The sequence below is a fragment of the Cervus canadensis genome, chromosome 31 (assembly GCF_019320065.1).
Source record: "Cervus canadensis isolate Bull #8, Minnesota chromosome 31, ASM1932006v1, whole genome shotgun sequence".
Taxonomy (NCBI): domain Eukaryota; kingdom Metazoa; phylum Chordata; class Mammalia; order Artiodactyla; family Cervidae; genus Cervus; species Cervus canadensis.
Window position 1 is genome coordinate 4221802 of NC_057416.1, and position 17015 is coordinate 4238816.

Genomic DNA, 17015 nt, shown 5'->3' on the forward strand with positions numbered 1-17015 from the left:
ATCACCAACTCCCGGAGTTTACTCAGACTCACCAGAAAAAACCATGACTGATACCTTCCACAGGTCATCTCTCCCCTATGAGTCTTTTCACAAAACAGTTTTGACACATGAGTTTGACTCACACACACAAAAAACAGAATCAGGTCCTGGAGAACAGTGGTTATTCACAGATGAAATTGCATGTGCAAGAAAGCAGGAGGATAGTTTGACGGCTGTAAGATTCCCAGCCCAAGTGGGGTACAGCCTGACCCACTGGGCATGTGAAGAAAAGAAGAGGGAGGCCTGAAAAAGACATGCATCTCCATATTTTTAAACAGTCTCAGAGCAGTAGTGTGCTTGCCTCGTTTAGCCTTCAAGACGCACAGAAGAATTTCTGAGGAGGAGTCCTCTAAGCATCAGTACGTATGGGTGTATCTTCACCTTGTCCTCGGCACCCTGCTGCCTGTCGTCGGGCCAGTTCTGTTCCTGTTCCTTCTCCTCCGTTCTTTGCAAGGCTGTATCAAGACCCCAGCTCTTATAGGAACCCCCCTCCCACATCTGCATGACCCTCAATGTCTCTGACACTTTGTATAATCACTCATCAAAGTCAAGTTGCTTCAGTTTTCATTTTGTTTTGAAGAGCGCAAGTTTCGTGAGGGGCACCCGTCATTCAGAGTCTCCTTTGTTAAAGAGTGTAGGTAAACACCGGGTGCTTGTCAACTCCAGGGACACTGAACGGAGTGATTTGGGTGGGCGCCTGCCCTAACTCTTCAACTGAGCAGAAGGATAACCATAATCCTACTGACAGTCTAGACATCCCAAGTCTCTTCTCTGGCCCCAGGGGCTTCATTGCTAAGTATGGTAACTGACTAGAAACATACACTCACCTGGGCTTCCCAGGGGCCGCTAGTGGTAAAGAACCCACTTGCCAACGCAGGAGATGTAAGAGATGTGGGTTCCATCCCTGTGTTGGGAAGATCCCCTGGAGAAGGACATGGCAACCCACTTCAGCATTCTTGCCTGCAGCATCCCAAGGACAGAGGAGTCTGGCAGGCTCCTGGGAAGGAGTTTATGGCGCTGCAAAGAGTTAGACATGACTGAAGTGACTGAGCACACATGCATACATTTCCCTCCAATGATAGCAGCCCCTCCCAGATGCTTAAATGTATAAACATGATTTAATAAACATAATAAACATAATTCTACCTAATACTTAGATGATTTTTCTCACTTGAATTTCCCTTGATATTATCTACAATTGTTTTCAAGTATAAGGATTTACATTTTGAAAATGTCACATTGTTTCCACTTAAAACAGCACATGCATGTTGAGCAGGTAGTCCGCAGATGCCCTGCAACCTCATTTCTAGAGCCATAAACAAAGGAAAACTCTAATGGCTGGATTTAAGTTGTTCACAATAATCATATCTTGTAAAGAAAGGAGAACAAGAATGAGATAGAACAAGGAAGGCAAGATTGATGCTGGATAAATTTACATTTCCAGTGCAGGAAGGGAAGTATCTGCTCCATTTTGTTAATTTCTTATAAAAATGTGACCCTTCTTATGTTGTCAGGGTTCCTCCTCTATTATGTATGAAGTGTCAATCACACCCTCAAGTCTTAACTATCCACAGCTGTATTACACATCAAAGTACTCACTTTCCTAACCACACACAAAAAGTCTGAAATAGGAGACAGAAGCTATTGACAGCCTTTGAACACAGTCTGTGGTTCATTCTTTGAAAGAAAAGTGAATATTCTTAAGCCCAGGAGAACCCATATTCCTCAGAAGGAGCTGTGTTTAACTTTCTGTATCTCTTAAGATTATCCATCTGCGTAAAAGTCAAAGGTCTCTAATGTTGATTTTCTATTTACCGATAGAAAAAGGAGGTGAAAATTCACTCAGAGAGTTCTGGGGTTTTAAGAACCAGAAGCAGGTCAAGGGTGCAGAATTTTATAGGAACAGGAATTGTGAGAGACCACCCCATATTTTGCATGCTATAAACTTCATGTTGACAATTATTCACTTTTAAAAGACTAATAAAGGCATTTTCTATTAACAACAAGAGGAAACATAAGGAAGTTTCTGTGAAGAAAGGCATAGAGATTCACCAGGCATCTGGAAAAGAACTGCTTAGAATTCACAATTAATTTCAAAGGTTTTTAATTCATTAGAGAACACTTCCTGAATAATTCCAATTTTAATCTAACACTTAGCTCCTTCTTCTACAACACTAACCTTATCAGAGTATACTAAAGAGTAAAAAGAAAAAATGTAAAATAATTTATCTTACAATATTTTTATATGAAAGACTACAATAATCCCTTGAAGTCATTCCATAATATAAACACTACAGACAAGGAACTTGAATCTCAGCTTACTTGTAAAATCATTTAAAAAAAGGATTAAACAGCATAGAATGATGAACTCTGATAATGAAGACACTAAAGATAAAGAAGAAATCTTCTGAAATAATTGCACAGTTTCATTACATAGCATACTATGTAGTTTCAAAATGAAATCAGGGTGGGCTAATTAGCCTGTGAACACTCTGTGAAGAGGTTATTAGGTTTTGAGGCCTCTCACTGAAAGGGTAGTTGAGATAGATATGTAGATAGATAGATACACAGACAGATAGATCTCTGACACCACTCAGAACTACTATTGAGAATCACTTGTGGGGAGAAGCCTTGAAAGTTGCATTTAAAGAAGACCTCAAGTGATCATTATGCATACACATTTTCCAAAAGATTACTCAAAAACTCAACATCAAGACCACAATGCCAACATCTTCAACAACAAAAGGAACCTGTTTAGTACCCAAAACATACACTGGAGAAATGCTTGATGTCCTCAAAAGCTGCTCTGCTTTCTTTGAGATTCACATGGCTTAAAGTTATCTGGATAATTCCATAATTATCCATTATGATGATAAATCCCAGATAATAAATCCATTACCTTGGATTTGCATTTACAATATCAACATGTTATATGAGGTTTCTTGAATCTTACCAAGGTGCAGGGCCTCCAAAAATAAATACAACCCCCAAAATAACTGAATAAAGGTGCTTAGAATCAGGCTAATGTTTTATGCCTTTTAAGTCTCAGGTTGTAACAATATCCTAAAAGTGATTCACTGGTGAAAACCTGGAAAGTAATACCAGCTTGATTCTTTCATGCCTCTGTTTCCCTTGATCTCATGGTAGTAACAAGGATAATTTTTAAATTACAAAGCATTATTCATCACATCTGGCTTTACAGACAATGGGGGCAAAATCACATTAAGATTATATGTATTAAGATGGAAGCATCTCTTTTATTCTACTTGTATTTGGAGAGAATGACAACAGCGAAATATCCCTTTTATAGCTTTCCCAAAGCTAAAACTAGTGCAGGATAAAGCAGGAGGATTTCAACCAGTAAACTGCAAAATGCACCAGAAGCATTAAAGATAAAGTAGTTATTTTCAATACTTGTCCATGCCTGCATGTTTTTTTTTTTCATTCATCAAAGAAGTTTTAGCAAGAGACACATGTGGTAAAAGATACATAATGGGTCAAAGTCACAGTGATTCTAAATCAAGTTAATTTGTTGAAGTATTATTCCCACATATGCAGGAGGAGGTTTTGTTCAATGGGATGGGTGACATCTCCTCCATTTGGAACAAAGGTGTCCAAGACTACAGAGAAGCCTGCAGCCTCCCTACAGGGCTGAGGGCCCTTTCTTTCCCCCAAACTAGGGCATGGTAGGAATGGTTTAAGGAAATTGCAGCTAAATTCAAAAAATGTTAAAAAAAAAAAAAGAAAAGAAAAAATGTGTTTCAAAGAGGTTGATGTGGGGGGAGGGGAGACTATACACTGAACATTATTTCCATAAAGCTGTTACAATCGGTCAGTTTTAACCAGTTCAGTGAAACAATTTTCTCCTATTCTTTTTTTCTACAATGGGGATTTTAATTCTGGTATTTATCCACTTGGGTCTAAATTCCACCCTACATATAGAGAGATTAATTTTGTCAAAGAACATTTAAGGTCATCTTAACATCACCGTAGAAGAGACTTATTTCCTTGCACTTAGGCAAATACCTAAATACGATTATCTGATTTTCATACTCAGAGGTTGTTCTCTAAGCCCAGTGGCTGTGCAAGCTGAAGGCAAGATCAAGGGGTTGCTTTCTTTCAGGACCAATTATTTCAGGACCACGAATTTTTTTTCTGTGCCCCAGATGGCAAATCCAAGCCAATTCTCTTGTTTCAAACATTAGCTTTTTCTGGTTTCCATAGTGGCCTGACTGCACAATGGGCTGGTTTGATTCTATCAGTTACCACCACTGGTCCAGAAACCCAGCTTCCTATTCCAGTGGCACAGGGGCCCAGGCAACCCACAGATGCAAATGCTATAGGCTACAGAGTACCTATCCCTTTAACTCAGATGTCTTCTTCTGATGTGTTAGCTAAACAAATACAACTAAAAGACAATATAGCTTTGTCATCTACTCTGCAAGAAGTCCTGAAGCAACTTCTTAATTTTAGAGTGAGATGAACCTCACCAGAGACATATAAAAGGCTAAAGGGAATGTGCAGTTTAAGTTACATATATGCAAGTTATTTTCACCATGAGCTCAGCAGAAAACTTACCAGAAGCCCATTTAGAATTCAGTAGAGCACAGAGTATTTAATATGCCATTTGCATTTTGACAGCTTAGAAATGTCTACACTGGATTTGCTGTTTCGTCTGCAATGAGTGCTAACTGGACACCAGAGCCTTTGTTTATCTATTTCTTAAAGGAAGCAGAACCATTTTCTTGACATTTTCAAAGCCCTATCGGTATTTGCTTCAGACAGTCAACTGGAGACTGAGGAAGCCTTGCCCCCAGGAGGAGCTGTTTGTGCCTGGAGGAACTTCCACTGCATTCCTGGCTCTCTGCCCATCAAGCAAGACTGGCCAGCTAAAAGCCAGAATCAAAACAGTGACCCCTGTCGTCTCCAGGCCTGTGTTCCTGCAGATTCTGACACCTGAGGGAATCTACCATCAGTTACCACCTGCTACTGCTCCTTGGAACTTGTTTAATGAGACCTCACTGTCCTACTAGTTCAAGTTTATAAAATGTGTCATTTAGGAAGAAGGTGTCCCCTCTGCTTACCTTCTTAAGGACTTAAAATCCCCAGAGAAGAATTATATAGGTGCTCCAGAAGCACTAGAGCTATGGGCTGAAGAGTCATAATTTGGAAAAAAAAAATCCCCTTGACAACTCAATAAAAAATAAATGTGATTTGCTAAGCAAATCATGGATGTAGAAATACTAACTTCCTCTTAGATGGCCTGCCTTTTTAGTGTGTGCTGGATCAGGGTTTGTCCGTGGAAGCCTCTTATTCACAGAATTTCCTGTGTTCCCCAGGAGACAGTGCATATAGACACATCCCTGCAGTTGCCTAGCCATGAGGATCCCAGCCAGCAAATGAAAGGTCTTCGCATCTATCCTGGTGATGATAGAGGCAACTCATAGAAGTATGAAGGTCTGGGAAACCTTGTCTGTCTGTCTCTCTTTCTCTCTCTTTCCCTCCCTCTCTGCCTCCCTTCCTCTTCTTGTAGAGGTTTTTGTGGAAATTTGGCAAGGATCGCTTAAATCTTTGCTGGAAGTGTCCGTGAATTTCAGAATCACAGATTTTGAGAAACATCACCTTTCTCCCCCAGGCTTCCCATGGTGAGACCCATAGAGCTAAGTATGTAACTCTTTTTAGGACCTTTCTGAATAATGCCTGCAAGTAGCTGCATTCCCCTTGCTGCACAAACTGGCAAGACGCAACGGAGAAGCAAACTTTCTCCAAACAGCCCGTAGATCAGCCCCGGATAAAGAGCGCAATCTGTGTTCACGGAATGAATTATTCCACCTACTTATTAGATGAAGATGGGAGAGGCTTTCAAGCTTTCTTCCCTTTCCTGGGGTCCCTGCAATTGCGGGGCTTTTAAGGAGGTATGCACACATGAGACCCAACCTTCACAATCGCGTTAATAATCCAAAGGAAAAAAGAGTATCACAGGGGATTCCCGGTCCCTTCAGCCTCCACAATCAACTCCAGCCGTTGACCGCGGTACAGAAGGTACCGCGTCCTAAAGACCGCAATCGCGGCCGCCTCCAGCCTCTCACGACTCGCAAACAGGTCACGAATCCCGCCCCACAAATCAGAACTGCCCGCCCGCCTTCGCCGCCGCGGGAGCAGCCCCCTGGGCGCGCGCGGCGCTGCCCCCGCATCCTTGGCGACTCCTCGGGGAAGCCCTCCTGCGCTCCGGGGCCCGGGCGCCCCCGGCAGAGGTCCGACCTGGGCCCCCCGGGCGCCCTCTCCGAAGGGCCTGCGCCCCCGCCCCAGCCACCCGGGCACACAGGGCCGCGCCAGCGCTGGCGTCACAGCCTCCCGCCCGCATCGCGCTTCCACTCGACCCGGCGGCGCAGAGGGGACGCGGCCCCGGCCCCCGCGGGGGCGACGGGGAGCCGCGCGCACCGTCTGCTGCCTCCATCAGGCGGAAGCGCAGTGAGACCGGCCGCCCGGCCCCTCCACGCGCAGTCACACACACACACACGCACACACACTCGCACCGCGCACGCCAGGGGCCTGGGACCCTGTATTCCACTTCTTGGCTTCTACAGGCGGGACTTGGGACCCCCAGGACACAAGAGGCGCTGTGCTCCCTGCGGCGGCCCCTCCAGGGCGCCCAGGACTTCGCGCCCCGAGCCGGGTGGGCCAGGATCCGCCGGAGCAGCCCCGGCCCCCGCCCGCGCCCAGCAGCTCGGCCCACCCGCGCGGGGGCGGCATCCGCCCGGCGCACACGTGTGCGGATTATTAAGCAGCCGGGGCAGGGCGGCCGGCGTCTCGGCGCAGCAACCCCTGCTAATTGCGGGGGAAGGGCGCGCGGAGCGCGCGGAACCGCGGGGAAGCGAGAGTGCGCTCGGAGGCTGAGCTGCCTGGCGAGGCCCCGCTGCGCTCGGAGCGCGGGGGTGAGGGGCGGGAAGTTGTGCAGAGTTGCGTAGCAGGTGTTTCCTCTTCGCGCAGGGGCTTAGTGGGCAAAGCCGGGTCCTGCCCCGACCCTGGACCCATACGTGCACACCTTCCGGGGCCAGTCCGGTTTGCCCTCGTTTGTTCTGGCTTCGCGCTCGGTCCCCAGCCAGCCCAGCGCGCCCGGAGGCCGCAGCTCGCCCACCTCGGCCCCCCGTCCTCCCTGGAGGCCCCACCTGAGGCTCCCTAGGTGGGTCGGCTGGACCCAGCCGGGCAGGGGGTCAGGTCGGTGTCTTTAGGAAGCTCCTCACTCCCCAACAAGCCTGACTCCAGCAATTAAGCGAGCGTTTGCGCTCCCTGGGACCCCGGGGCGCATTCCCACGGACACCCTTCTGAAACATCCCGGTGCTTGGGCGGCGGAGCTGGTGCCGAGCGGTGGGCTCTCAAGCAGCCCCGGACGCGGGCGGAGGGGAGGCATGGCGCGGGGACGCCAATCTGCCGTCTCTCCCCAGGCCGGGCCCATCTGGAGTTCCCTGCGGAACCAGAGAGGGTCCTCCTTCGCCTTGTCAATCAGCCCTGAATCTGGAACGCTGAAGGAATAGAAAATGGGCGGAAAAGAAGATGGAAGAATCTAGAGGAAAGGGGACTTTTATATGTGGAAAGAGCAAACAGCCAACAACAACAAAAAATACCCACATGATTTCACTTCATCCTTTTCAAAGGAAAGGAAAGAAAAATATAGAGAGACGTTTTCGGGAGTGGGACGACGCGTGTTGATTGGTGTGGAGGGTATACCAGGAGGCTAAAATGAGGAATTGGGGGCAGATAGTTTGCAATGTGACAATCAACACCCCCCACCCCCCCACCTCTGAATCAAGAGGGACCTTGTTTTCTTTCCCAGAGAATAGACAAGTGTAGGAGCTGGTGCCAGCCCCGGGGTTTCAGCCTGTAGGCTAGTTCGGGGAAAACATCCCCTAAGTCGCTTCAAGGCGAACACCAAGTTCTCGAGCTCCAAGCCGAGGAGCGACCCGGGGACACTCCTTCCCCTGACCAGGGGGTGGCAGGGCGAGAGAGCGCTGTGACCTGGCGACCATCTCTGAGGCTGAATCCGGTCCCGGGCTCCCTGCTCTCTCCACGCACCTCTCCAGCTCCTTCCAACTTGCAGGGAACAAAGTCCGGGGAGAGGCAGGTGGGGGCGGCCTGGCCAAGGAGCTCCCCATCACTCCCCGAGGTCGTGGGGTGGGGGTGTTGTGCGCGGCCCAGCAGCAGGCAGATTCGCCCGTGGCACCCAAACCCCTAGAGAGCTAGAACTTGCCGGGCCGACTTGGCCCGGCCCACTTTCCCAAGCGTTCTGGGTCCGGGGAGAAAGTCCCGGAACCACCCGGGCCACCAGGACCCGCTGCTCCGGCATCTCGGAAGAGGCATCGCCGCCCGGCAGCAGGCAGCTTCACCAACTCGGGGTGGCTCCTTTCTCCCCCAACAGTCCCCGGCCGGCGCCGAGAAAAGAGAGGCATTTCGTTTCAGCCCGAGTGAGGGGGAAGGAGGGCGGGGGTGGGGCGCGGGAGATGAGGGTGGGCAGAGGGCGATGCAAGCTGCCTGCCGGCAGCGCGATCGCGGGGCGTCCGCGGTGGAGAGCCACCGGCGGAGGCCGGCCCCTCGGCACGCTGCCCGCCTCCGAACCGACCCCGGGCTCGCAAGCCGGGCCTCGGAGGGCTCGCGCGTCGCCCGGGCAGCCGGCGAGCCCGCCTTACCTTGGGCTGCAGTGAGGAGCCCCGCGCACAGCACCAGCAGCGCCAGAAGCAGCGACTCGAATTTCCCCCACGCAGTCATGTCTGCAGATATTCCACACGCGCACCACAGCGATGGCTCTTCTCGGACGCGCCCGGCTCCTCCGAGGCACAGCAGGGCTACGGACGGAGCCAGAGAATCACCCGAGGGCGAGGCGAGCTGGGGAGAGATCCCGGTCCCCGGACCGGCCGCGCATCCGACGCCTCCCGCAGGTCTGGGCGCCCGGCTCGCTTCGCTCTCATAGCATCGGGTCCCGAACCCACTGCAGGCAGGGCTGAGCTGCTCCGAGCGCCGACACCGGGCTGCCGGGCCGGGGCCGGGGACGAGCGCCCGCCCAGCCGGGCAGGAAGGCACCGAGGCTGCGAGGCTGCGGGAGGGGGCGAGGCGGAGAGAGGAGCGCGCGCCGCCGGAGAGACCCGGAGCGGAGGCAGCTGGAAAGGCAGCCAGCGAGTGGGAGCCGCGGGAGGGGGGGCAGGAGGCAGGGAGGGGGCGCGGGGGGAGGGAGGAGAGGCAGGCTCGAGAGGGAAGGCGGGGAGCGCGGAAGACAGGCTGCTCGCGGCACAAGGAGCCGCTGCCGTGGCGGCTGGACTCAACCATCCCTTCCCACCGAGAGGGGATGGAGCTGGGACGGCGCCATCCCAGACCCGGCCCGGCCTCGGGCGCCCGGCTCCCCGCGCCGCGCCGCGCCGCGCTCTCCCGCGCTCTCCCCGCGCGCCGCCGCGCGCAGGCTGGGGAGGGAGACTTGTTGGGCGTCGGGCGGGGGCCGCCCGCGCCCCCCACCCGGGCGAGGCCAAGCCGGCGGGCAGCTCGGCGACCTGGAGGGGTCCTGCGAGGGCAGAGGCTGGCCGCCATCCGCCGGTCTCTCTCGGTGCCTGGCCGGGGAGAAGCCCCCCGGCGTAACTTGGGAAAGAAACGCAGTGGCAAAGAGAACCGCCGAGGCTCTAGCTCCAAGGGAAGAGATCAGCCTTGGTTTATTTGATTTCGAGATCGTGTATGGCAAGATGACGAAACGGCAAGGAGCTATTCTGATGTCCTGACTTAGGTCAACCACGCACAAACCGAGGTTGGGCATAAAGTCAAAATGAGGAAGGGTGTTTGTCGAGGACTGATAGTGGGTCTGATGATGAGAGGTGGCGCCGTGTTCACACCTACAGGTGAAACCCTATATGAAATGGAATGGGTTGGGGAAGGACTTGCGGAGAAAGGAGAGCTTCTTTTCTGAATCTGCAAAGGGATGAACCCAGCGGACAGACAGCAGAGTCTGGAACCCGGTGGTTGACAGAATGAACCCGTTTTCATCCAATTCCCCAGTGAGGAGGTGTGTCCATACAATCTGGAGGGACAAGACAAGGCATTTTAGGGGAAGGTTCATAGAAAATAGAAGCCATGGGTGAATGCTAGTCCTCCTTCAAAGGGGCATTTCAAGGATTCCCCATTCGCCACCAAAATGGGTTAAATAATTCCTTTACGGGATTGGAGGAACCAGAACATGGAAACCCCACACCTTGGTAAGAGAGGATTATATCCTGTGCCCAGAAGGGTCTGAACACCAGCAGTGCTAAATGCTGTATCGCCCACATTACTGGGCGATTTGGTGAAGAGCCCACTGTTGGCAATGGGTCATGAGCTTCAGTCCACCTGTATTCTATCGGTTCGTCTTCAAGATTAAATAGGTTGACAAGTTCATAATGCTTTAGACCCCTGTCTGCTGTTCTTAGTGGCCCCTTGACCCAGCGGTCACTGGGCTACATACGAACACCATGGTGATCCAGGAAACGAAGGGCTAAATCTTGACGTTTCAGCCTCAAAGCGTGGTTGGCTCCGTCTCCCCACAGCACCAGGAGCGCCTGGACCTGCATCAGAGCTCCCCTCTGGTACAGAGATGAGCATCTCAAGAGGATGAGCACGTTTGCTTCTCTGAAAGCTGCAGTCCCAGATATGACTTGGGTTTGCTACTTCCTGACCCCTGTTCTGCCCGTCACCCCTAGGTGGGGGTGGGGGTGGGGGAACAGAAGACTGAATGGCTGTCTTTGGGGAATTCAGTGGAATTCAAATTCTTCAGGCTGAAACAGGCCTGTCACCCCTTCTGAGATCTTAAATCAGATCGCAGGTGGTACCTATAACTCAGCAAGTGAACAAAAACACTTTTTTAAGACCCATCAGGTGCTCCAAATAGTTCATTTCAAGCTCCTCATCAGGAAAAAAAAAAAAAGATCTCTGGGGAACTAAAGAGCTGACTTCTTGAGAAACAGTATCTGGTCTTTGTGCTGCTCTTCCTAATGACTTGTGTCACCAAGAAGGATTTCTGCCATTAAAAACCGTTTCCAAATTCAAACCATCCTGGTCTAGGACTCAGGATGATTCTGACTTTATTAGTAATGTTCAACGTCACTTGTGTAACTGAACACCCTCACACTTACTGTGACCGACCGCAGGCTGAGCACCACCTCCCTTGGGTTCTGCTTGAAGTCTGTAATGCCATCCCCTTTCTCTGGAGTGGGAAACATCTATCCAATTCCCATTCTTTGAGAAACAGTGATCCCCATAATCAGTAACTTTACCCACTTCTGCTGTAATTTATCCACGGTATTTGGCTGGATCACATATCAGAGAGTTGCAATGGTCTCTGCTGAATTTCCGGTCCTAAGTGTGCAGAGGGTATGGGGTGGCTGTCCAATAAGACAGGCTGATTTTTCAATACGGTTGTCCCTGTGTTAATGTGATGTTTTCCCCCCAGGATCTCCAGGCTGGGTTGGTCTGGAACGCAATCGTGGGGCATTGCTGCCACCTGGTGTCTAGGTTTTCTTGTTGGGTTTTTGCAGAGAAAGCCACAGTCCCCAGGTCTCTTATCTCATCTGAGGTTCCCTGCCTGGGTTCTGAAAGCCCCTCCAGAACACTCTTGCATCCATCAAGTAATCAGGCTATAGATGAAGCCTATTCTTAGGTTCCTAGAGGCTTTTTCCCCTTGTGATTTTTAAATGACTGTGAAAGCCTTGATTTATATCTAACTCAAATGCCAGATATTTAGAGCAGTATTAACTAAATGGGATTAGAGGGAGTGAGTTACCCTAGGGAATTCACACCAGGCAGTTTTGTGGCCACGTGTCTGTGTTGGCCTGTGGGGCCAGGAGCCCTTGGGCACTGAGGTTTTACAATTTGCTGATTTTTTCCCTCTATTTTCCATCCTAGGCATCCTGCTCTCCATGGCCTTGGGATTCAGGCTGAGCAGCACGAGAAACATCAGTGGCACCAAGGATGAGAGCTGAGTAGTGGAATCAATAAAGGCAAAGAGGGTCTGACATACTGGGATCGATAAAGACACCCCTAACCTCGTGTAATGACTCAGGTGAAGAGTGGACAACACAGACATCTGAAAGGTGCTGTAACAGAAGAGGGAGAGGGTTTTCTTTTCTTTTTTTTCCTCCAGGTGAACCATGCCTGAGAAGGGGACAGAATATATGAGTAGGGTACTTGAGACAAAATTATAAATGAAAATCTTTGCTCACATGAGAATGCTTATTAGCCAGAAATGCCTGCGTTGCGTGGATGGATGTCTCTCTCTGAGAATGCAGTGTGTTGCTGTGATTGCTAGATGGGACATCTTTTGACTTTGTTAACGGCATGTTCCAAAACCTGATGATGACCAGGGCACTGGGGAAATTCTCTCCTTCATAGAGGGGTGGGGATGGCATCACATGATTCAGGTTTCCTAAAGGCAATGCCAATCCAAGAAGGGAGGGAGGGAGAAGGGCGAAGGGTAAGAACTTCACTTACTGTTTGCACAACTCTTTACACTGAATCTTATTTTTGTCATAGGATTATCACTGCCCCTCCTCCCCATACAATGATGAGGAAACAAAGCTCTAAGAAATGAAGTAATTTGTAGGAGGTCACCTCTCACTAAGGACCAGATGGTACTATTGAGGCTGTTGCTATTTTGCTTTGCCGTATCAACATTTAAAGCCCTCCTCACTGCCCTCCCCCACGAAGGAGCTTACACTTCCCTACGCTGGTCTCCACACTTCTGACACCTCTGCCTTGGCTTATAAAGAAACTCTGCGGCGGTCTATAAAGAAACTGAGCCAGGCATGGACAGAGCACTGCTCCCAGAAACAGCAGAACAGTCGTGATGGGAGCATCCTCCAGGACAGATCATTTGCACTAAAAAAAAATTCCATGACCCTGTGTGACTATTTATTCATGTAAATTTTAATTTTTAAAACTATTCTCATTGACTGGCTTAAATAAGATGAGCACTTTCCCCTGTTTTTCTAAAAGAGTAATACCTTTAACTGTGTGTATATGTGTGTGTACGCCAACATACATATACACACATACACACACACACACATGGGGAGTACTTCCCCTTTTGTTAATGGCTTAGAACAGTAGCATTAAGGTGTAGGAAATTAAGAAGTGTGAAGTAAGTCTGAGTCTAGAGATGAACCATGCTATAAATGATCCATTGGGAAAGGAGAGAATTAGACACTGTCTCCTTTTACAAGCAGGAAGCTGAATAAAAGGGTGCAGACTGTGGGCTTCGTCATGCATGGGAATGAAGTGGAAGACCTGTTGGGGTGCAGACCCGCAGCCCCAGAGTTTCTGATTCAGCCTGTCTAGGATGGGGCCCAAGAATTACCTTTCTACCCAGTCTCTAGATGATGCATGCATGCCGGGACTGTTTTCTGAGAACCACTGATACGGGGAACAGGGCGGACTTTGGGTTAAAATACTGGCTTTGTATCCTGTATCTGACTTTCTGAGCAAGGGATCGTTAAAAAAAATTAATTTGCATATGTTTGCTTCTCAGAAAATATGTAAAGTGCTATTTACCCAATAGACTTGGAAAAAGCAACAATATAAGCACACTGGCTGATGTATACAAAATTCTTAAAATTATCATTTCCTTTTCTCTCCCTTCAGTCCCTGAAGGAGGAGAGAAGGCACCCAGATGGAGAAAGGCTCTCCATCTGTTCGGATCCGTATTTTAGGAGTGGCAAACTGGATTCGGGTGGGAGAAAAGAAATACATTCGTCAAACTCCCCCAGGTTGTCGCAAGGTGAATCCAGCAGGAACCCATGTGGGAGAGACCGCAGGTTGTATTGACTCTGACGTTTAAGACCCACTCCTCACTTAAAGGAAAGGCTGCCTCACTCCTGGCTTGTACAACACCAGCGGGCTGGAGACACTGGGTCCAGCAGCGGGAGAAGGGACATTCTTAAAGTTCATTGACAACGCTTCCCTTCTGCACGGAGGCAACTTAGGGTAGAGGAACTTTCAATCACCATCAGCTCCGTCTAACACTGAGGCCACTAAATCCTTGAGGACAGACTCAAAGGTGCCTCCCAGGCTAAATATTATCATGAAAAGACAAATAAATGCTTATCTAGCTTCAGTGACCGCAAGAACACAAGACTGACGAACAGCTTTCCCCAGGACTTCTGCTGATAACCATTCTCCAATGAAACTAAATTTCAGAAGGACCAATTCAGATCAACTGTGTCTTGAGCTTTATGCTTTTGGAAAAGCCACATCACTTCTGAGACCACTTTCTTATCTATGAAACACAGAGTGGGGGCTGATGTGTGTGCTGTTTCTAAAGTTCTTTGGTTCTTTCTTGTATTCCTTATGCTCAGTATTTTCCTGTTCAGTTGACTGTAAGATGACATGTGTTTTTATGTTTCTGTTTAGGTTCAGTGAGATGTTTCTGGGAAAAGCATTCAAAATCATAATATTAAAAAAAATGTTGACCAGAATGACCTGCAAAAAAATGGACCCAATAGACACACCCACCATACACGTGCCCCTCACCCCCTCACACGCAGAGACACACACCATCTCGACAGCAGCTTTAGATACAAATCATTGCATTTTTCATCCTGTTACAGAGTCCAGGCTCTCATTGTTTTTAGCTTTGCCTCTAAGTTTAAATACACTTTGATAGCCCTTTCCCTGAAGGACTGTCCTTTCTTTCTTATTGATTGAAAGAAGATCCTGGAAAATACTTGCTGAAACTGTATATACAAAAATCTTTCCTATTGGGAAAGTTTCTTTAAAAACCAATCATCATCATCCTTGGAATGACTGCAAAATAGTCAATTCTTGGGTTATTGCTTTTAAACCTGATCCATGCTGCAGTCAGACTCCAAAGAGGAAGTGACTGCTCACATTATTAACAGAAATAGCAGTGACCAGAAAAAGCAAAGAAAAGAAATAGCAGCAACATAACTTACATGGAGCTTCTGACACGTGTAGGACTTTGCAGTTAGTGCCACGATACAGAGGCATCAGACATGGTTCCTTTCTGCACCGTTAGAAGAGAGGGACACCCTACTAACAGAGCTATTAAGTGCAAAGTATGTGATCACACGCAAACACAGGTTCTGAAAGATGAATTAACGTGTCCTGGGCCACATAAGTAATTATATGAAATAGGGTGGAACTCAAGTAAAAGGTGTCAGCTTTTCTCACGACATCCTGTCTCTGCAGCTGCTATTGAAGATTCTCTGCTGTGTCAAGATCTTCAGTTGATTCCGAAGGACAGATGAGAATCACATACAGGCTTAAAGGATGAAAACCATTGTAGGTGAGGATGAAAAATACATGAACATGTTTGGAGGGATATATACATAAAGAATTCTCAAACACATTTATGTTTTGTTGGAAGACTTTTTATTTTTTATCATGGACCCAGGTTTGCTTATCCTAACATGAGTTTGTGTTTGCTGAATATGCACCATTTGATTATCAGGAGGGTCACCTAGTTCATGCTGGGTCAGATGGGGAGGTGTCTGTGCGTGCCCAGTCGCTCAGTTGTGTCCGGCTCTTTGCAACCCTGTGGACTGCAGCCCATGGATTCCCCAGGCAAGAATACTGGAGTGGGTTGCCATTTCCTTCTCCAGGAGATCTTCCCGACCCAGAGATTGAACCCAAGTCTCCTGCATTGGCAGATGGGTTCCTCACCACTGGACCACTTGGGAAGCCCAGAATGTGACATGAGATATGGTCAATGGCACGGGGATGAAAGGGGCCTGCCCATGACATCTCCACCAGCACCCCTCCCCTGATGCCACAGTGACCCACCTCCCTAGATCCCAGACCTTGTCCATAATATACTCAGTGAAGACAGAATGCTCCTACACTGGGGAGGTGGGGGGTGAATTGGTGCTGCCACTGAAGAAAACAGTGTGGAGGGTTCTCAAAAACCTACAAATAGAACTACCTCATGATCCAGCAACTCTACTCCTGGGTGTATATCCAGAAACAAAACCAAAATTACTAACTCGAAAAAATAGACACACTGCAATGTTCATAGCTGCATTATTTACCGTACCTAAGACATGGGAGCAACCTAAGACAACGTACATCAACAGACAAAGTAATGTCACACAGTCATAAGAAAGAACAAAAATTTGCCTTTCCAGCAACATGGAAGGCATTATACTGCTATATATAAGTCAGACAAAGATAAATACTGTACGTTACCACTTAAATGTGGAATCTAAAAAATACAACAAGCTAGTGAATATAACATAAATGCAGAAGACTCACAGATTCAGAGAACCAACTAGTGGTGACTAGTGAGGAAAGGAAGGGGGTATATATAAGGGTAACATGGGGAGTCTAAATTGTTAGATATAAGATGGGCTCAAGAATGTACGGTACAAGAACAGACTTTGGGACTCTGTGGGAGAAGGCGAGGGTGGGATGTTTCGAGAGAACAGCACTGAAACATGTATATTATCAAGGATGAAACAGATCACCAGCCCAGGTTGGATGCATGAGACAAGTGCTCGGGGCTGGTGCACTGGGAAGACCCAGAGGGATGGGGTGGGGAGGGAAGTGGGAGGGGGGATCGGGATGGGGAATACATGTAAATCTATGGCTGATTCATGTTAATGTATGACAAAAACCACTACAATATTGTAAAGTAATTAGCCTCCAACTAATAAAAATAAATGGAAAATAAAAGAATGTACTGTACAGCATGAGAAATATAGTCAATATTTTGAAATAACTATAAATGGAAAGTAATCTTTAAAACTGTACAAAATTTTTCAAGGTTAAGGTAACAAAAACCTATTCAGTCAGTGTGCTCCTGTGACGAATGTTAAGCCCTTGAACACTCAGTGGAAAGATGACCAGTGAGGACTGTGGTTTTCTGTCTCTACAGAAAAGAAGGCCCTGGTTTGTGAAGGGAACTGATCACACCTCACCCATCCAAGGCAGCAGAGGGCCACTGTACTGGCTGCAGG

General features: G+C 48.5%; 1 protein-coding gene across 1 annotated transcript in view; it reads right to left on the bottom strand.

Annotated features, from left to right (window-relative positions):
• CSMD1 (CUB and Sushi multiple domains 1) overlaps positions 1-9181 on the bottom strand; it is a 2005298-nt gene extending 1996117 nt beyond the window's left edge. The window contains exon 1 of the mRNA XM_043454305.1: positions 8724-9181. Coding sequence (XP_043310240.1) covers positions 8724-8802 — 79 coding nt within the window. The 5' untranslated portion in view covers positions 8803-9181. The remainder of the gene's footprint in view (positions 1-8723) is intronic.
• Between the last annotated feature and the right edge of the window lie 7834 nt (positions 9182-17015).